The sequence below is a fragment of the Corapipo altera genome, unplaced genomic scaffold (genome assembly GCF_003945725.1).
Source record: "Corapipo altera isolate COAL_440 unplaced genomic scaffold, ASM394572v1 1, whole genome shotgun sequence".
Lineage (NCBI taxonomy): Eukaryota > Metazoa > Chordata > Aves > Passeriformes > Pipridae > Corapipo > Corapipo altera.
The window spans coordinates 19,479,247-19,499,311 of NW_020884873.1; the positions used below are offsets into that span (position 1 = coordinate 19,479,247).

The following is a 20,065-nucleotide window of genomic DNA, read 5'->3' on the forward strand; positions in this document are numbered from 1 at the left end:
CACTCAAACAGATTGCCCAGAGAGGTTGTGGAGCCTCCCTCACCGGAGATATTCAAGAACCGTCTGGATGCAATCCTGTGTCATGTGCTCTAGGATGACCCAGCCTGAGCAGGGAGGTTGGACCAGATCCATTGTGGTCCCTTCCAACCTTACCAATTCTGTGATTTTGTAAACAGAGGTGTCAGAAAGTCATGCACTTCCTCCTTTTATTATAAGAAGGACAATGGTTCCTACCATATCTTGCACTAAATCATCGCTCCTGAGAACTCAGGCCCAGCTCAGTGCTGGAGTTATGTGCATGAGATGGGATCTGACTTAACCACCATAAAGCTCATCCTATGACAGGTATTCCGGTAAATAGAGGAGAGATTTTAAAATTGTTTATTCAAAATTGGCAGAGTCTTGATGCCTAGCAGAGTCCCTGGAAGAAAAGTAGAAGGTTTAATCCTGCCTTGTGCTGGTGATTGTTTTCTGCATGCATAAGGGAGGAGGGATGCATGCCCTGTGAGATGTCTCTTCCCTTCATACTGGCAGTCAGAGGGCTCTCAGCATCTCCCGGCCGCTTTCAAGAGCAGGAGCAATGCTAACCAGACAGACTCACGTACAGAAACCAGTGCCCACTCCTCTTCTTCAGTGTAGGTGCAAAGGTTGTTCTGGTCCTTCTCCTGTCAGATTCCCCGCAGCTCAGCAGACACTCACAGCCAGATCCAGAACTCTGCGTGAAGTGAAACTGGAGCTGAGGGCAGACGTGTTCATATTGAAAGTCTTGCTTCAACCTGCAGCAGATGGGGGCTAGTTCAGAGGTTTAAATCCCCTACATTCAGCACTGTTCAGACTTTGTTTGGGCCCATATTACACAAAAGGAAGAAAAATTCTGTGCTGAAGCACAGGAGTGAGAGATGGTAACAAACAGTTGATGCACCACATGTATCCTGTTAAAACCCCTCTTCCCCAAATAGCCTTGCTCAAGCTGATGATGAGTATGATTTACATGAAGTTGGCATTGGCACTGCATCAGCTGCTGGAAAAGAGAGGAATAAAGCAACAGAGAGCTGAGCCTTGCCTTGTGGACTTCGAGACAGAAGAGCAGCAACTCTCAGCATCAACTCATCCCTCAAGTCCCTTGCTGCCTGCTGACATACATGACCCAGCAGACTCCTGAGGGATGTGTATATCCAGAAGAGCTGTTGATGAAATCTGAATACTTCACAGGGAAACAGCCCACCAACCAGTAGGAAATGCTGAGGAGAGGGCTGTAACATAAACATCTGCATCTCAAGGGCATTTGCAAATGCCAAAGAGAAGTGCCCAAGAGAGTTGAATGGTGCCACTAGGACCTGGCAGCTGGTTTCTACCTGGGGAGTATAGGCGGGGACTACCCCTGGGACCCAGCCCTCACCTCTAAGCAACATTTACTTATTTTATGCCCCACACAACAGTTCAGGGGAATAAACCACAAAAATGTTTGTCCCCTTGCTGAACCTCCAAGTCTTTGTAATATTCTGCTTCTGGAGGCATTCAAATCCTTTCTCACCAAAGATGAACGCAAAGTTACATCATCCACAGTGCAACCCAATTCCCTGTTCCCTGGGGTAAAGACAGCAGCTCTCATATGCCTCTGCAGCCTCACTTTGCTCTTAGGCAGACTCAGCTGTTTTCTTAGGTATTTTGAATGTCCCTTGAGTGCAGGTGCTGCTGCAGAGCAGAGGTTCTCACATCACAGTATCTCCAAAATACTGAGGGCAAAGGGAACCCCCTCATCCTACCCTCTGTCAGTTTGCATCTAGTACTTCCTCCCACTGAAAACCAAACCAGTCTCCCCAGACAGCTCAAAACATCTGGGCCACGTACACCACAAATTCAGGTCAGAGATAACACGACTGGACAAAAAAAACCCAACAAAAAATGAAACAACAAACAAGAGATTGCTCCACCCACATCACTGTGTATCTGGTTTCTCCCTCAAATGGCCCATTGCAGTGGTTAAGCCCACCAAAGTTGCATTGCAGAAGCCTTTGAGCACAGGGATTAAGGTGACTCCACCACCACCACCACATCTGTGCCCAGCACTCTAGGACTGTCCAAGCTGTGTAAGTCCCACACAACAGCTGGAGGAGGAGGAGGAGGCCTTTCCTCTGGTGTCCTTGTGGCTCCCAAGGTTGTCAGTTAGGTGCAGAGCTCTGCAAGGTGCAGAGGGAATTAAACTCCCCAGTGTACATAATGAAGCTCCTGAAAAGCTATCCCTATAATTAGCTGTGTACACAGCGAACACAGTCACTGGGGACACTGCTCTTACTCCCAGGCTTGTTTGCAGAACCAGAGCTTCATTCATGTCCTGTTTTTTTTCCCTCCAGCACTGAGGAAGAGTCACGTCGCTGTGCCCAATTCTTGCAGCTGTTGTGTTCACACAGGGCCAAGACATGTACCTCAGACACCTGTGCAGCAGGTCAGTCCCCCCCCACTGTTTGGTCTGGACCACAGACACGCATGACACTGGAAACATCTACAATGCCAGGACTCCTCGCAGATGTCTCCGCAGCAGATCTTCCCTCTTTACCATACTGCAGAGGAGGGAATATAACCCTTCCCAGGGAGAAACAAGCTATAGCCATAAAAAGCAGCAGTTTTCCAACTGAGGGAAAGCGAGCAGGATTCTTGGCAGGAGAAACAGCCCTGCACGTTCTAGGACTAGTATAAAACCAGGAATTCAAAATCATCTGTATTGGGTCTGGCTGAGCTGAAGTTCATTTCCCCACAGTAGCCCTCAGTGCTGTGTTCTGCATTGGCAGCTAGAAGGGTGTTGATAACACATTGGTGGTTTGGCTGCTGCTGAGCACAGCACCAACACTGTAACATTCCTTCCTCAGCTGAGGGCAAGATCCTGGGAGGGGACCCAAGTAGGCCAGCTGACCCAAACTGACCAAAGGGATATTCCATACCATATGACATCAGCTCAGATATAAAAGCTAAGGCACAGAGCAGGAGGGTGGGCATTCATTGTCTCATGGCTGCCCGCTGAGAAACCATCACACATACTGAAGCTCTGCTTCTCGGGAGTGGCCGACCATCACTGCTCATGGGAAGCAGAGAATAAACCCTGCTATCTTTCGCTTCTGTGCAAGCAAGCTTCACTTTGCTTTTTCCTTTAAGTAAACTGTCTTAACCCACGAGTTGTTTCCTTTTTTCCACCTTACTCTCTCCCCTGTCCCTCTGGGAAGGGGAGTGATAGAGAGGCTGGGTGGGCACCTGGTGTCCAGCCAAGGTCAACCCTCCACATCATCATACATCACTGACATGGGGATTCTGGATTGCAGGTGTGAGTTTCCTCTGCTTAGTCCCTGGGCCAGTGCAAAGTAAGCCATCTCTTATCCTCAAAGCTGTACTGTGTGACAGGGTCTGGGATGGGACCCTGTGGCTCCACAGTGCTTCTGAGGGGCTGACCCCTGTGCTAGAAATCTCTCATCCTGGTGGAAATATCTGTTGATGATGGGTCTAGTTCCACGGGGAATGATTTTTAGCAACCAACCTGGTTAGTTGCTAAGCCTAAGTTAAACTCAGAGAAAGTAGATTTTTTAAGCTTACTCAGAAATACAGAGACTTCATCCTCAAGTGAAAGACAAGAGGAGTGAGAAACAACATATTTGAGTAAAAATTCAGGCTATTCACTTTCTGCTTTATTTAGTAAAATAAATGGAAAAGGTCATGTGACATCATGCAACCAATCCATTTGTAGTGTCAGGAAAGGCTGACAGTGCATCCCAGCATATCACCAAAAGCCAAGAGAATGAGGGAAACAGATCCCTGGGAACTACTAGCTTTACCTCTGATATTGCCCTTTTGCTACGCCGCTCTTTGCTCCAACAGAGTGGCATGGAAGGACACAATGTAAGGCAATACCAAAGGTACTGGAGTACTGAAAAGAAGTGAACTGGAGCCAATGAATGAGAAGAGAGAAGAGATTTCTGGAGAGGATAGACAGAATATATATACATAGAATGGTGATGGGAATACATGACCAACTTGGTTCAGAAGTTGTCGAGCTGCAGAGTGAAGTGAACTCTTAATACAGGAGAAACAGGTGATTCTGGGCACAGTCATCCTGTTGGCTGAGAAAGAATCAGAGTTCCTCATTGAGGGGCTTCTCAGATTCGTCTTCTTTCTAAAACACATTAGAGGCATGAAATCAGTTTTGATGTTACTCGGTTTCTCAGCATAGTGATAAAAGGAAAATAACTCAAATGCCTCCCTCTGCTGTCTGTGCCACTGCCCTGTCTATCTCATTTCCACTTTACAACACAAAACCTCTGTGCTATAGGAAGATGAATTTTAACAGAGAAAACTCTTAACACTGAATGAACATGGAGATTAAATTGCCCCTTTCCCAGCAGAGACCTCTACTAGAGTCCTAAGCCCCTATCTGTATACTCTGTTCTGTAGCCTTCCCAATAGATTTCATTCCTATCCATGCCATTTTTTCTCTCACCCACTCTCATGTGTGGCCATTCACCATCCCATTCTCAGCATTCAAAGGCACCCTTTACTTTGTCTCCCCAGCTGCTGTTCCTATATGATAGATGCTTCACAGAGACCTTCAGAGGTCAGTGAAATCTTCTTGTTGAAGAAAGAGGCTTTGCAAAGATATCCATCTCTGTTCTGCCCTAGATCTAATGCTTTACTCATATTCAGGTGCAAATGTATGTGGAAGAGAAGGTGGCAGGGATGGGAAGGAGTTCAAGAAACTGAAGTCATCTTCTTCAAAAGCCTTGTGAACAACAGCATCATCCTACAAGATCCTGGTTTCCCATACAGGACCCACCTTCTTCATTCTTTGTATGAAACCATTACAGAAGTCCTGTACATGCTCAATGGAGATTTCATCCACAGTCATCACATCATGCTCATCATCTGGTGTGTGGAATACAGCCAGAGCTGGCAGCTGGGACTTCTTCAGCTGGAAGTATGACACTACTGGTTCATTGCTCTTCAAATTGCTGTCTAACAGGATAAAGAGAATCTGTGATGGAAACAGGAAAGGAAATGTGAGAAAAACAGAAGATGAGAGAGAGAACAGATCCCCAAACAGTGATCATATGAAGATTAACAGTGATTTTTTTATAAAGAGTTTGAGAAAACTGTCTCTGTTAGAGCAACACTTTCCTCTGCCACAATCTAGCAACTCCATGCAGTGCGTTTTTCTGTATTTTATCAAGTCCAGACTTACACTACCAACCAAAATGTCTTCTTTCACCTTCTTTAAAAATATATCTGCAGTATGACAGGAAGGCAGTCTCCACTTCTATTCTCTTAACAGATAAGGAAACAAGATGTCCTATCTTAGCAGCACATGTCAAAGAAGTTGACTCTTCTACTTGCATGTTATTTGCATAAGATGCTCACATACATGCAAGACCAAGAGCGGCAGAAAATGTTTTGGTGTGTGAAGAATCAAACTCAATTGCAAGAACCTGGGAGTGAAGTACAGGACAGCAAGGATAAGAAGATGAAAGCACCAAACACAAAAAATGTATTTAAGTTAGCTGCAGTGAACATAAATGAAGATGCAATCATTTGGGAAACAGAAGTTGCTGTCAAGACACCAACTTCCATACAGCCCAACTCAGTGAAGGGTTGTTCAGACCTGGGGAGAGAAGCCCAATAATGAATAAGCCAGGATGAGAATGACCTATAGTTTTCTGTGCTCCCAGATAGTCTTGGAGAACAAGATCAAGCCAAGGATTAGGATTATTCTGGGATGATTCAACAGTACAAATTTATCATAATTGGTGACCAACTCCATGATTTCAGTTTAAAAGCTAAGTTTCAGCCTAGATTGTAGAGGTGCAGTAGGAATTAGCACAAACTTAAAATTCTAGAATCTGAAATATTACCAATAAAATATACGGCTATCTCAAAAATCTTTGCAAAATTATCTATTAATGCTAAATACAAAAATTATGTATAAATTTTATAAAAGAAAATAAATACATCAATGAAACAATTTAATCAGTGACCTGATTAAATAGCATCCCTCAGCAGTTGAGATCCAAGTCAATGAAATAAAAACCCAGCTAGCATGTGTCATTTTATCTCCTTTTTTTCCTGTGCAGTCTGTTTGGCTAGCATATTTAATGTACTTTTGGACAAAGCTATGACTTAACTGACACAAGAAAAAAGAAGAGTTTAATGAAAGAAAAGAATTGTAATGTGAAGATGATGTGCCTAATTCCCAGGCTGTGACTCATGTTTTTCTATCATTTCAATGAAGAACACTCAAGTTAGTTCAAAACTTATTTTCTTCTCTAAAAATAAACTTGGTAAATCTCCAGTTCTGTATTTTATTAAATTTATGTTCTATAAAAAACCGAAATAAATCTGGAAACTTTCCTAGGGAACAGCCTATGGAAAGGAAGGATAGTTAGGATGCCGTATGGTTTAAATGCAGTTATACAGAGAGATACAGAAACAGGAACAATACTTGCACTGGATATGTGATATTTACCACTTGCAATTTCTCTTTCAAAAGCCAACTGTGCCCCAAGGGAAACAAGTTAGTGAACAGCCAGGTTGTGGGGAACTTCTCTCAGAGTGTTTGATTCATCTTTTTTGCAGGATAAAACACCAAGCTAAAGAATGGTCACAAATTTGAGGTTCACAGGTCTAAGGACCTGAGCTAAGTGGCTTTCAGATGGAACAGCAATACTTAATGTTTTAGAGCTCTCCTTCCAACCAGCAAGGTGGAAACAGAAGCCATTGCTGGAGAGGAAGCATTTTCAGGGGGTTGATACAGGAAATGATACCACATTTTCAACAGTTCATTCACAAACTTTTGGTTTTCTCTATGAAAGATTCACCAGACAACTGTATCTTTTCAGTCAAATGTTAAATAGGAGGTTATTAAAAAAAAAAAAGGCATTTAGAATACTTAGGTTCATAAATGGTGTCATTTTCTATACAAAACCTCCTTCACCTTTAAAACAGATGAATAACATTTTAAAATGGGAATATAAATAAATGTTAGTCAATATTCTTCACTTTATCAAGCTTCCAGTCTTTGTTAAAGACCCTGAAAACTAAAAAGCTGTACACATTTTATCCATTAATAAAAAAAATAGAGTAAGAATAAAAGAATAAAAAGGTTGGGGTTTAGAATTTCAAATACCTTCTTCCTTACAGAAGCAAATGGAAACACGCAAACTGAGGAATTTATTTTATTCCGAGATTCCCATCCAGCTCTATTCATAAAGAATAAATGCAGTGATCATGGAAAATTATAATGACCATGAGGCAAGATTCATATTGCCCAACCTCTGCCATCCAGATCCTAGCCTTGTCTCAGTCATCCATTTAGGTAACCTCTACAATAACCAGTGACAAGTACTTTATTCCACCTATTTTGGAAGGGAAGATATGGCTGTCTTTCTCAATCAGTGCTGAAAGGAGCCTAAAACCTTTGCTTAGACAACTCACCAAAGCTATAATTCATCAAAACAAAAATACCACTTATAATGGCAACTCTTTTATCATTGCTAGAAACCAGTTAGTTCCATCCCAAACAAAAAGTTCACTTTCCATTTCATACTCTCCCGTATAATAATTGGTTGAGTTTTTTTTCATTCTGAAATTATTTCCATGAAATTGTTTCATTTTGTGGCAAACTTCTTGCCTTATTTCAGAGGTCTGCTGCTACAGGCAGTGATGGATATCCTTCATGGATGACAAACTCCTGACACAAACTCTCTACTCCACACATGATATTATCTTTGCACTGTCACCTGCAATAAGCTCTCTTTCAGAAAATTTGTACACTGATGCTGTTTTGGTGTGTTGACAAGTTGATTCCTAGCCCAGCGCTTTTAGAACATTGAGTTCCTAGTAAATACTAAGATATGGAATGATGTTATTGCCCAAGGAATTAAAGTTAATTGAAAATAGCACTGCAATGTTAATAACCAATCTAACATTGCTTAGTTTTTTCTAACAAAGACAAACAGGAAGGATGATCAAGCCTCAAATCCAGTGTTTGACTTTGAACTTCAGAGAACTGCAGTTGTCATTCTTGGAGAAGACTGTATAAGCAAAAAGATCAAATTCTGAAGTTTGAATAATGTCTTACATAGCTTACAAACTACATCAAAGCAAAACTAAAACATCGGTCTTGAATAAAAACAAAAGTGTAGAAACTACTGTAGATATCTTAAGTGACATAGAAAATCCATATTTACAGGCTCCTCTGTTTATTGCTAAAACAGGCATCTCTAAATATTATCTCTCTCAGTTCTGGAGCCAGTAATGTCCGATAAGAAAAATAAGAAGTGTATGGATGACTGTCTGCAAGAGAAAGGGCATCATCTTTTCATTTCCATGGAAGAAGTCCTGAAGGACACTCAGGAGTTTCTCAGAAGCCATTTCTAAATGGACCTATATACAAATTAAAAGGGAGTTTGGAAACATCTCTACCCAAAACATTTTCACATTGGAAACCAATTGCATCAGTTGCAGCAAAAGCTGCTTTTGTTATTCCCAACATCACCCTATTGAAACTTCTGCCAATACCCATGAGATACACCAGCTGTAATTATCACGCTATACTCTGATCCTGTAGCAAGAAAACTGAAAATTATTATGCTACTTTGGCCCAGCAATGCAAACCCTGACATTTTCTTTCCTGTAGAAAACCTGGACTATTGGCAGTACTTTCTTAAATAAGCACGTATTTGATTGCAGTGGGATCCGTCCAAGAAGGCTGGTGGATTCACTCCTGCAGCTGCAGTGCTCTGAACTCTGTTCACTGTTATCCACTCACAATTGTTTCTCAAAGTCTGCTAGAAAACTACCATATTTCTTCTTATTGTTGTCAGCTTATGCTGGCTTAGCATCATCTACCATTTGCTTTTTCCTCTCCAGAGTTTTACAGCGCCCAGGTTCCACAATAAAATCTTGAGGAATCTAGACTGCCTTCAGGCCCTCACTGCTGCTCAGGGTGCAGTTCAGGCTGTTTTCAAATAACAGTCCTCACCATACAGCTTCATGGATCCTCCAGCTGAAAATCTCAGCTTCCTCTCAGGCAAGAATGAGAAGATCATAAACCAGAGATGAAAGGAGGATCATAATCCAGGAACTGGCAGGTGAATCACCATTATTGGTTGGACTTGATAATCTTAAGAGTCTTTTCCAACCAAAATGATTCCATGATTCCCTGATTTTCTTCACTATTTGGGGTCAGCCACTCAGCAGCAGCAGTAGTTCCTCTTCACCTCTCCATCAATCCAAGCAACAAGTTTCTCTTTTCCCTCCCACTAGTGATAATAATGACAAGGAGTATTCTTCCATCAGATGGCAACAGAGATGTGTGATGGGATAGGTACCCCTTCTCCTGCTTGGGAACCCTCTCAAGGCTCTGTTTGTGTTTTGCACTGGCCTGTAGAGAAATTGCAATACAGACCAAGCGTTCCCACTCTGTTGTGGCACTCTGGCTGTAAAGCACTATACAGTGGTACATGCTCACAGGCAGCCTAAACACCTCTCCACTCCACAGCAATGATTCCTTGCTCAAACTACTGACAGCACTAACCCTGCAGCACAAGCAAGCCTTCCACCACTATCCCACAGGATATGAATCATTCACTGGTAATCTCTAATAAAATTCAAGTCAATAATCTTGCATTAATTCTCAGACAATCTGCAAGCCACAAAAAGGCAAACTCTACTCAATTCTTTACTTGTTTTGAAATAAACCTCAGTTAACTTGGTAGTCCTGACAACAGACAACTCCATTTAGGAAAATCAGCTAGCAGAGATTATCATGGTATTATGCAGTGGCTGCTTCTGATACACAAACTAATTCATGTCTTTCTACGTAACAGAACAATGGAGACAAACCTAAATGGGCATATGACCCTGCTTACTCCTTGCTGTCCAGATCTAAAAGCCAAGCAGAGGAATCATAGCTCTCTTGCTGTTTTCTAAGAGGGCAGTTCAAAACACGGTTTATTCCTCAGAGTGCCATTTCTTCGGGAAAAACAACTTATTTTCATCTCTGTGTCCTGCAGTAACACTGCAGTAAAGCAGAAATAATTAGTCAAATTCCCCCACATCTTTATTCTTTAGATTTTACTCTGGCAAACTTCTAGACTGATTTGGTGGGAAACTTGCCAGCACGAATAAAAAAAAAGTTAGATTTGGCTTGCTGAAAATTCATAAATTATCTGAACTTCAGTACAACATTTTATCCAATGTTTTGTGAAGTATTTCTAGGAAAATTATTCCCCTTTTCTCAGATCTAGGTATATCACGAAAACTAGATGCAGCTGCATCAGCAAAGGATAGCAGCGCTAAACAGCAATTTGTTAGAAGACTTAGCTGCTTGGGGGAGACCTGTATCGGACTGCTGCTCATGAAGGACAGTGACAATAGTATTAATATAACACAAGTCTCACGAGACGAATAGAATTTTTCAGATAAATGAGGGGGTTTTTATCACTACATTCTCACCAAAGCAAAACCCTTCTGAAGGGACCTTTTGACTCTGATGCAAAGTTTCTGCCTAGTCTCTTGCCAATGGGTAGGGAAGATGGCAAGGTCCAAAGTAGTCCTGCCATAAACATGTCTCAAGACTTTTGGGAGTGCACGGTCCTGAGATGGCCCCAGAATTTGAAGGTGAGGATATACTTGATTTCTAATCTGCCCATTTAGTGCCAAAAAAAGAGGCATGGAGATGTTCTAGTTATCAAACCCCAACTCTTTCCAGCTCCACACTTCTCAGAGGAAGATCTCTGCCTGCCTCTCAGCTCAGTTGGCCCCACTGCCGTGATCTTCTGCCACTCCCATCTTCCCCAAATGCCTTCCTGTTGCTCCAAATTCTCCTTTGCTTGCCGGTTCATTCCTCTGTTCCCCAGACACAAATTCCTCCGTAATCCAGCTGCTTGGCAGAGAATCAGCCATGGGTTGATTTACTATTCGGGGAGCTCTGCATACAAGGGATGGGAACTAGGCAAAATTTCTCTCAAACATCCCATCTATCTCATCGCCTTAGTGTGCAAAATTCAAGAAACCCACTTCCAACTCCTTTAAAATAGCCATTTCCCCAGGATCCAACCAGAAGTCTAAGGGTTAAGAAGCACTGACATTATTTGCTATCTGGTCACTTACATAAGGCTCCTTGGCGTCTTGCGTGCTGTATATACAAATTAACCTCTCACATCAGTGGAATGCAACCGTCGCCAGACTGAAGTAGAGCAGCTGTTTGTCATCATCCAGTACAAGGGAACAAAACTGGACCAGAAGCAATGAAATACACAATGTTCCACCAAAAGAGAAGAGGAGCAGGATAGAGAGGATATTTTCCCCACAAGGAGGCAAACTGGCAAAAAGTGAACAGAACCAACTCCTCCACTTAATTACCCAAATAATCTTCTTTTCCTGCTACTTGATCTTTGCTCTCATAATGCACAGAGGAGATTATGCCCTCCCCATTCATGGCAGAAATTACTGTATTTTTTTTCTCCCTAAGAATCCCTCTTTGTCTCTGTTTGGACTCACCTTTCCCTTGAAGAGCTCTGCTGCCGCCCGAAACTTGCGCATTCGCTCAGGGTGCTTTGGGGACATCTTGTCTGTGATCAGGAGGAGGTTAAACTGGAGCGAACTCTGCATCACACCTATTGATGTCTGCCCATCACAGAAAGAAGAACACATACAGACAAGGAGGTTGAGAACATTTAATTTGTATTGGATGCAGTGTCAGAGGGACATCAGTCCTCCTGACTTGGCTGAGGTTTCTTTGCAAATCAACATCACAAGCAGGACAGGTTTCTTCAAAGCAGGAGGGTTCCACTCTGAGTTCTTTGTGGAAGCACTTAATCCCCTGATTTTGCTTATTCCTAAAATGAGTATCTGAAGACCACAAGGGTTCACCGCTGTCCTCAAGATGGTTAGTGATTAGGTAGGGGGACCGCCTATATAAAGCAAGCTAAAGACTAGAGCAAGGATGTGGAGAGTAAAGGCCAGCAAACAGTGAATATAAAGGTGTTCTAAATCACTGAGGTCCAGCATCCAGCTGAAACAGAAGCAAGAAAATGGGAAGAATTTGTTGTGTCAAGGTTGGTCCCCTTACTTCCTTTCTTTAGTGTTAGGCTGTGCATGGGATGAGAATGAGTCCAGAGTTTCAGCAACCCCAGGGCCTGGGCACTCCAGAGTGCTGAGGGTTAAAATTGCCTTGGCAGTCCCACAGTGAGAGAAGACCTGGAGCCAGCTCTCTCTCACTGCAGGCAAGGGCCAAGCAGGCAATCAATACACACTGGCCCTCTGTGAGGAGGCAGAGCTGGCACTGCCCAAGAAGCCACCGCACCATCCTGATGAACTCACTCTCTCGTCATCTCACTTCTCCTTCCGCCTGCTTCCTGCAGCCCTGCAGCCTCTCCCTCAAATTAAACACTAACGGGGCCAGACCTGCTGCCTCCCCCGTGCCACCAAAACCACAGAGGCACAGACTGTACAGCTCCTGGCCAGCAGGAGCAGAAAGTTTCCACAGGCTCCAGGAGTAACAAGAAAGGGGTCAGGGAGTGCATGCTGGCAAAGGCAGTGCACTACAGAGCATCTAGTTTTTGGCAGACGAGATTCTGCTGTTAGCCTAACGTTTATCAGTCATTTTGTATTCTTCACTCCTCTACTGGTGCACAGCTGAGGCAGGGGAGAGTAAAAGGGATGCAAACTAAGGCTGAAGAACATTAGGGAACCTCATGGGAGAGGACGAGGGGGAAGGTGAGGGTGAAGTCAGACAGCACCAAGGGCCATGACAAGGCTGGGCTGACAGTGGACAGGGCTGGAGCAGCAGGTCCTCCAGCAGCTCCACACAAAGGTGTGCTTGTCAACACAACTTTGTGCAAGAGCAATTATCAGAGCTCATCAACATGGTCAGGTCATATCTGACTCTCCTGGTAAGCCCACAGGGTAAGCATTGCCTAATAATGCCTCAAGTATGGAAAAGAAACAGTAAGGGCCCCAGAACGGGGAGTGAAACTCTTGGCAACACTCAGTGCAATCCACGTGACCCCATCCTCTGCTGACCGGCAGCATTCTTGGATGCAAACAGCATATGCACTGGGAAAAAATATTTACAAAAACCCAGGCTACCTTAGGGGAGCTAGGAGGGCTTTGGGCCAGAGACTGTAGGAGGCAGTGTTAATTGCAGCACCTTGATAGCACTCCAGAGTGTCTGGAGAAAAACCTAACAACTTGTGCACTGACAGTCAGGGTGGAGGGGACCAGCTGAACAGCTCATGACTTCTCAGTCAGGGACACAGCCTGGGTGCCAAACAGGACACCATGCAGTGAGAACCCAAAGCATCAGCAGAAACACATGAAGAAAGACTTACGATCTAATGAATTGCAAACGGATGCAATGGAGGTTCCAAAGGTTAAGAAGGTCTGGGCAATTATAGAGCTAACGAGAACATCCCCGCCAACATGACCTGGGTGCTCTCAAAGGGCTGTGAGGAGAGTGGGGCTGAATATAGCAGTCCCCAGAAACATTCTGTTATTTTAAGATGCATTTTTCACATCGCTTATGAAGATGAGAAAGCAAATCCACTTCTTTGGGAGGTGTTTTTTGTTGTTTTTTTTTGTTTTGTTTTGTTTTTGTTTCAGGTTTTATTATTAAAGAAAAAAAGACAAACTTCAACAGTATTTCATTGTGGAAACAAAAATTTTACCTTTTCAAAGAAAAAAGCTCTCCTACTTGCAGGCTGTGACTGAAATGCATATTGTATCAGTCGTATCTCTTAGATGATCCTTGGGATCAACTTGAAAAGGTATAGCTCTGAAACAGGTTGGGCCATTCTCCTTTGATTAAAATGAGCCTGGTCAGCACTGTTGTAGCTATCCAGAAGGCCACAAAATACTCCATCAGCAATGACAAATTCTCAGCCTTGCAGCCACTGGGGCTTCTAAGACCTATTGACTCCACAGCAGTTAGCCCACTGAACTACTGAGATTTCAGAGAAGCCTAAATCCTTGGTCACGCTCTACAGCAGGGAGGACCACTGTGACCCTACCAGTGGCAGTCAGATGGGTGAGCCAGAGAAGATGGTCAACATGGAAGCATCCTAAGCCTGATTTTGTGTGTGTGTGTTTGTGTGTGTGTGTGTGTGTTGCAGGTGTGGGGTTTTGTTGTTGTTGTTGTTGTTGTTGTTGTTGTTGTTGTTGTTGAATAGATGAATTCTGGAGTAAGGGGTGGAGGGGATGTGAAAAATTTTGCTTGGGAAGATCCCAACCTGCTCTTGAATATGCAGTCAAATATCTAGGCTTACATCAAACCCTGTCCAGTGAGTGAGGAAGAAAAGCCTGCCTTCTGGGAGTGGGTCATTTGAGTTTCCATGTTTCTCAAGGCTTCTAAGCCAAAGAGAGGAGATTCTGGTTGAGGTGAGTCTGCAGGCATGGCATAACATGGCAAATGTCCATGTGAGGAAGCAGCACTGTCTGCAGGAGTGGTAAGGAATGGAGCTCTCTGCTCATCAACATCCCAAATTTACTGGAAAGCTAAAGGAACTGCCATGACTCCCTTCCTTTCCCACCCCACCAACATACCCCAGCAAAGCATCTGCTTCCAGGCCACGTATGGAGAAGCTGCACGGCTCCCTCAACCCCATCCACCCTTACACACATCTGGGTATGCAAATTCTTGGGCCCAGGGACACCCATGAGAAGGACAAGTGCAATGGTGAGGGCTGCAGGGAGCTGCTAATTACCACAGGGTTGTACTCTGTCACCAGGCGGAGATCATTCATCCGAACGAAACGAGTCATCTTCTCAGTATCAACATCTTTGTTGTTCATATCCAGATCCCTCCGGTCATTGTCTACCTGAAGACATGCAAAGACACCTACAGTCACAGCTGTCCTCTCATCTCAGCACCCCTTCCAGAGGCACTGATGGCACTCACTCACAGACGCACCCACCCTCTGGGACACCGCCATCCTCTCTCCATTACAACATAATTCCCACCTCTCCCCACCACCACTTCTGGAGGTCTAGAACCTACAGAGGCCAGCCTGCACTTTAAGATCTTCCATCCTTTTTCAGTGTCCCATGTACAAGGCAAACTCATGGCATAGCAGAAATCACTTAGGACTCCAGCCATCCCTACACTATCAGCTTCTGCTGCACTGGAGACAGGGAGGATTAGCTGACAAAGTATTCTAAGCACTGTGGAAAGAGTTCATTAAATAGCCTAGCTCCTCGCATAGATTTTGGCTTTACATCCCTTTAAAAAGTCTTCGTCTGCTTATTCTGTTTCTTCTACAAGTAATAAACATTGGCATGGACCTGTATGGAATTCCTGGAAACATTGTGCAAGTAAGAAATCTCTCCAATAAAAAGGATTTTTCTTCCAGCAAAGCAGGAAAAAAAAAATAAAAAAAATCAAGTCCAGCATGTTTTAGCTTTAGAGAAAAATCCATCCTGCCACATATCTTCCCACACTCCTTTTCCCCAAAATGATGTGATTTTATTAAGGTTTTCATGACCTGGTAAACACAAAAGAAGCAGGCAACCATTGAATGATAGCTAAACCATCCGAGTTTAGGGGCAGAGTTCCTGTGCAGTACCAGCACAGGAAGTGACTGAGTTAAGCCATGGGGACACTGGGCCCTGGTATGAAATAGGACCAAAGTTTGGGATTTGATGGCCATTGATACACATGTTGGATGAGGTTCTTGGGGCTAAGGAGAGACCCATATGCACACTCCAGATTTTATTCCCCACATCTGTACAACATCTGAAAGTGTTTGTGTTAGTTTTTCCTGTGGGGTGCAGACATTTAAAGTCATTTTTGCTGTTCTGTGGTCACTGGCAAGGTCTTTTATATCAATCACCCGCCCTGTATGACAACCCAGGCTGGTGCTTTTCAGATTGTGTGGCCCAATAGCTCTCACAGATTTTCCTTCTGCATAACATGAAACAGTAGTTCTGCTCAAGTAAGTAAGATCAGGACAGTGCAACACCTGGGCAGGTGACATCAGACAGGCCTTGAGAACCAATCTAAAGCACCCTGGACTCTACAGAAAGTCTTCTCTTGACTTTCATGGGCTTCTGAAAACACCTGATTTCCATTTTGGGATAATAACATCTTGAATCTGCACCCAACATTTATGTTCTTAAGAAAATAAGGATGGAAAATAGCCTGCATCTAATAGTTGAAGCTGTAGTCAAAATGTCTTTATCACTCCATATAATTAGGTTGTTAGCATCTGTTAATTATGTTCTTTAGGTCCATCAGGCCAGATTCCTCACTAGAATAAATCAGTTTCCTTACGCTATATGCAGAGAAGTCTCACCAGTTGACAGCAGTCCCTCCTACTACCGTAATTATGACTTAAACTTCTAAGCATTACAAGTGTTTCATACTCTGCAAAAAGCAAAGAAAAAATTAATTTACGCCTCTGATTCACTTCTATCCTGGTCATGCATCTTTGTATTGTTCAAATGCGTATTTGATTCCAAGTTCCTGTATCCGTTCTTTTAAAATTCCTTTTTATCTCTGACCGCTAACTCCCACACATTATCCAGCACAAGATGAAATGAAAAATAATGTGTCTGATAATTTAAGAAAAATTGACAATCAGACAAGTGAACTGTCAACCGCATTTAAACCTGACTAGTGTATTATTTTCCTGGCTGTTTTTTTTTTCTATTAAACAAGAGTTCAGTCACAAAAACTGGATTCCAAATGAAGAATATTCAATATAATCCAAATTCCAAGAATCCAAACACTTTCTTTTATCAAACACTCTTCCAATGCAGTCATCCTCACTATCTGCCACAGCATGAAAACAAAGGATGTTTTCAGTACTTTTGGAAGAAAACCACCATGACTAAAAACCAAAACTGAAAAGGGTGTTGCTTAGAAATTGCAACATCTACACACAGTAAATAAATGGTTAAATAAAAGGACCTGCCTACCTATTGCTCACTCTTAGATCATTCTTTTTTAATTATTTGGATAATGTCAGTGATAAACACAGTGCAGGAAATGATGAGAAAGAACAGAGAACAAACTGTCTTTGTCCAATCTTTGTACAACCTAGATCTAGAACTTGGCCAAGCTGACATATTTAGTTTCCCTATAACATGTAGTGTGTCCCCATTTCTCCTCACCCGATGCACTTAGAGCTCTGGTGACACAACACTTCACTGGCTCTTAGGACTTCTTGTGCTACCTGGGGCCCCTTTGCTCTTCAGATATACCTACCTCTCCTCAAGTACCATGCCTGTGTGAAAAGGGGCAACACAAGGAAATTGATATAACCAGTAGAACATTTGCTCTTAGCTTTTCTTGGTATTCTTGAAGCAAGTACGTGGCCATTTCCAGTATCGTCTCCTTAAATTTCAGCAAACATAGCTACAGTGAAGCACCAGCACATACAGTGGGGTCAACAAAAATTTGATCTTGCACAGTCTCCATACCTAAGAAACTCTATAGTAACATTTCTAATGGGTCCATGACCAAAGCTCATTTAGGGAATAAGTCTGCAAACCACAGTGCAGGAGACAGAAAAGAGCATTTGGGATTTCTTTTGGTGGCAGAGAATCTGTAACTGCAGAGACCCAGCTGGATCTGTTTTCAGTCATGATGGAAAAGTTTTGTATGCTAGGAGACAGCTTTGCCTGCCTGAAGTGACACTTGGCAAGATTTGATATCAAGCCTGCTGTGTTGATCCATTGTAACATGGGCTCTAGACACTTTTCATGTGTCTCAGGACCCTTTCCAAAACTGTGGAAAGCCCATCCAAGTTAATGCCAAGCTCCAGGCAGGTCATGCAGAAACACAGACATTGCTCTTTGCAGAGCACTGGGTGCTGAACCAGATCCATAGGGTAAACACTTAAAAAGGCGAATCTCATCAGATGTGATAAATGTTCCATGTCTCAGTGACGGGCACTCTGCAAAACAAAAGCAAAAGCCCTCTTTGGGGCAGGAAGCTATACCGATGTGCTTTAAGGTGGGCAGGCAGCCTGACTGCCAACGACAAGCCTTTTTTTGGCTTGCTCTAAGGAGAGGCGAGCAGCTTCAATGTTTTTTACCACTACTTCCCAGAGATCTCCCTTCTGTGCCGTGACTGCGGGCACCTTGAAAGTGCTTGTCCTAGAGCCCCTCTCACCCATGCCAACTTGAGGGAGCCCCAAAATCAGAGTGCTCATGCTGAGAAACAGTTTTTTTGCCTGGCAGCGTGTTCCCTGGGAGCTGCTCGAGGTTGTGTGTGCCCCCCGCCCCACGCCACGCCGCAGTGCCCACGCACCCTGCGGAACAGCGTGACGGTGTTCGCCGAGACGCCGTAGTGGGACAGGACGGCGGGGTTGGTGCTGAGGCCGAAGGGCACCTCCGGGATCCGGCCGGCCGCCAGGCGAAACTGGGACGCTTCGGCGCTCTCCGGTTCCTGCGGAGGCAGAGGGAGGGCAGTGAAGGGCCGGGCGGTGACGGGCGGAGCCCCCGCGGGCACTCCCCGACCCCGCCGCCCGGGGCGGAGCGACAGCGACACCTGCCGCCCGCCGCGGGCACAACGGCCCCGAGCGGCCCCCGCGCGTCCTGCGCGGCCAGCGGGGTGCGGGGGTCACCGCACAGCCCCTGCCCCGCCGGCCCCCGGCCTCACTCTGCCGGGGCCGTCAGCAGGCGGCGGTGCCAAGCGCCCCTTCCGTCCCAACCTACGGCCTGCAGTTCATTATGGCAGGATGTGCACCCTGCCCTGCGCTCCTCACAAAGCTCGCTGCCCACACTCACGGTGAACACACCGAGATGGTGAAGAGCCCTTGGGCTCTCAAAAGGAAGGGGACAAACCCAGAATCTGGATGTAGCACATTTAATTATGTGTGTGTAAAATAAATATATAACCCCCACAATTTTTAAGCTAACCTTGATTCTAGAGTCAGGGATTTACAATTTTTTGAACGCCTTGCATTATCAGTATCCTGTCTCCTTTTAAAAAGATATCTTAAATATAACCTTTCAAAAGTAGCTAATTCAGGCTAATTCAGCTAATATCAAAGGATAGAAATGTGCAATTTCTCAGCAATTTGAGGTCCATTCTCTTTCTTGCAGTGAGAGCATTAACTACAGCCCTAGCCTATACTAAAGACTCCCTTGCTATTCCCCTTCCCAACTTTTCAGTGATGCATTTCTGTTACTGGATATAAATTCTGAAAACATAGTCTCTGCTTGGAAATTGGTTTGTTTTTCTTTTTAGTTTGAACTGTCAGCTCAGCTGTTTGCGAGCCCAGAGTGAATGGAAAACAAAATTCTTTGTTCATTCCAAAGAAAGTCATCTCTCGCGACCTGTTTTGGAAATGCCAGAACATCAACATTGCTCTGGTAAGAGCACTAAAGCCTAGGGTGGGAATAATCTCCCAGAGTTTTGGAGCATTCCTGGGAAAGCTGGGGTTTAATCAGGCCAAGCATGGCCCTTTCTCGCAGACACGCAGGGTTTCTGGAGCAGTGTGCTGTTTTTCCACCATGGCATGCTGTTCCCAGTCAGGGAGGCCATGCTCATTATACGGGAAGCTTGCCGAGCCGCATACTGCAGTGAATTGAAAGGCTGCAGCAGAGAAATAATTTATGGCAAACAGAGAACATGGACATTATTTGGATGAATATACCCTCAGGCAGAGGGCCAAGCCTTCATGGTACACATACGTCTTTATCTACTGTTCATATCTACTGTTCAAATGCAGCCCTGTCGTGCTTCAGGCATTGAATGCCTGACACGTCGCTGGCGGCTGCAGCCTCGTGCTCCTGGCAGCTGGGGCCGTACGGCAGCAGCCTCCTGTCTGGCTCTGAAGAATGAAACCCTGCAGCGGGAGGGAGGTCACTGTGGAACAAGACAAAAGAAGCCATGTCCCTGCTGTAGCTCAGGAGGAGGCTCTGGGTACAGCCCTGCCACAAGCCCAGCCAGCTACCCTGGGGGAAGTAGGCGTCTCAGCACTTTCATTCTGTGTGTGTAGATTTCCTCGCTGGTTTGCACAGCTTTAGCGCTGCAAGAGCAACCCCCAAGAAGCTCCAAATGCCTGCAGGCACTGAACTC

At 44.3% G+C, this 20,065-nt stretch overlaps 1 protein-coding gene across 1 annotated transcript; it reads right to left on the bottom strand.

Moving 5' to 3' along the window:
• Nucleotides 1-3,640: 3,640 nt before the first annotated feature.
• ERP27 (endoplasmic reticulum protein 27) lies at nt 3,641-19,560 on the bottom strand. The gene is made up of 6 exons (XM_027653580.1): nt 19,551-19,560; nt 18,290-18,576; nt 14,742-14,855; nt 11,539-11,664; nt 4,817-5,014; nt 3,641-4,159 (listed from the first exon to the last, which is right to left on the bottom strand). The coding sequence occupies exons 1-6, from the start codon at nt 19,558-19,560 to the stop codon at nt 4,118-4,120; spliced, it is 777 nt and encodes a 258-aa protein (XP_027509381.1). The 3' UTR covers nt 3,641-4,117.
• Nucleotides 19,561-20,065: the final 505 nt, after the last annotated feature.

Coding starts and splice junctions, on each gene's coding strand:
- ERP27 (XM_027653580.1), bottom strand. Junction 14,856..18,289: donor CCGTCACGCTGTTCCGCAGG/GTGCGTGGGCAC, acceptor GCATGTCTTCAG/GTAGACAATGACCGGAGGGA. Junction 4,160..4,816: donor TCATACAAAGAATGAAGAAG/GTGGGTCCTGTA, acceptor AATGTGTTTTAG/AAAGAAGACGAATCTGAGAA.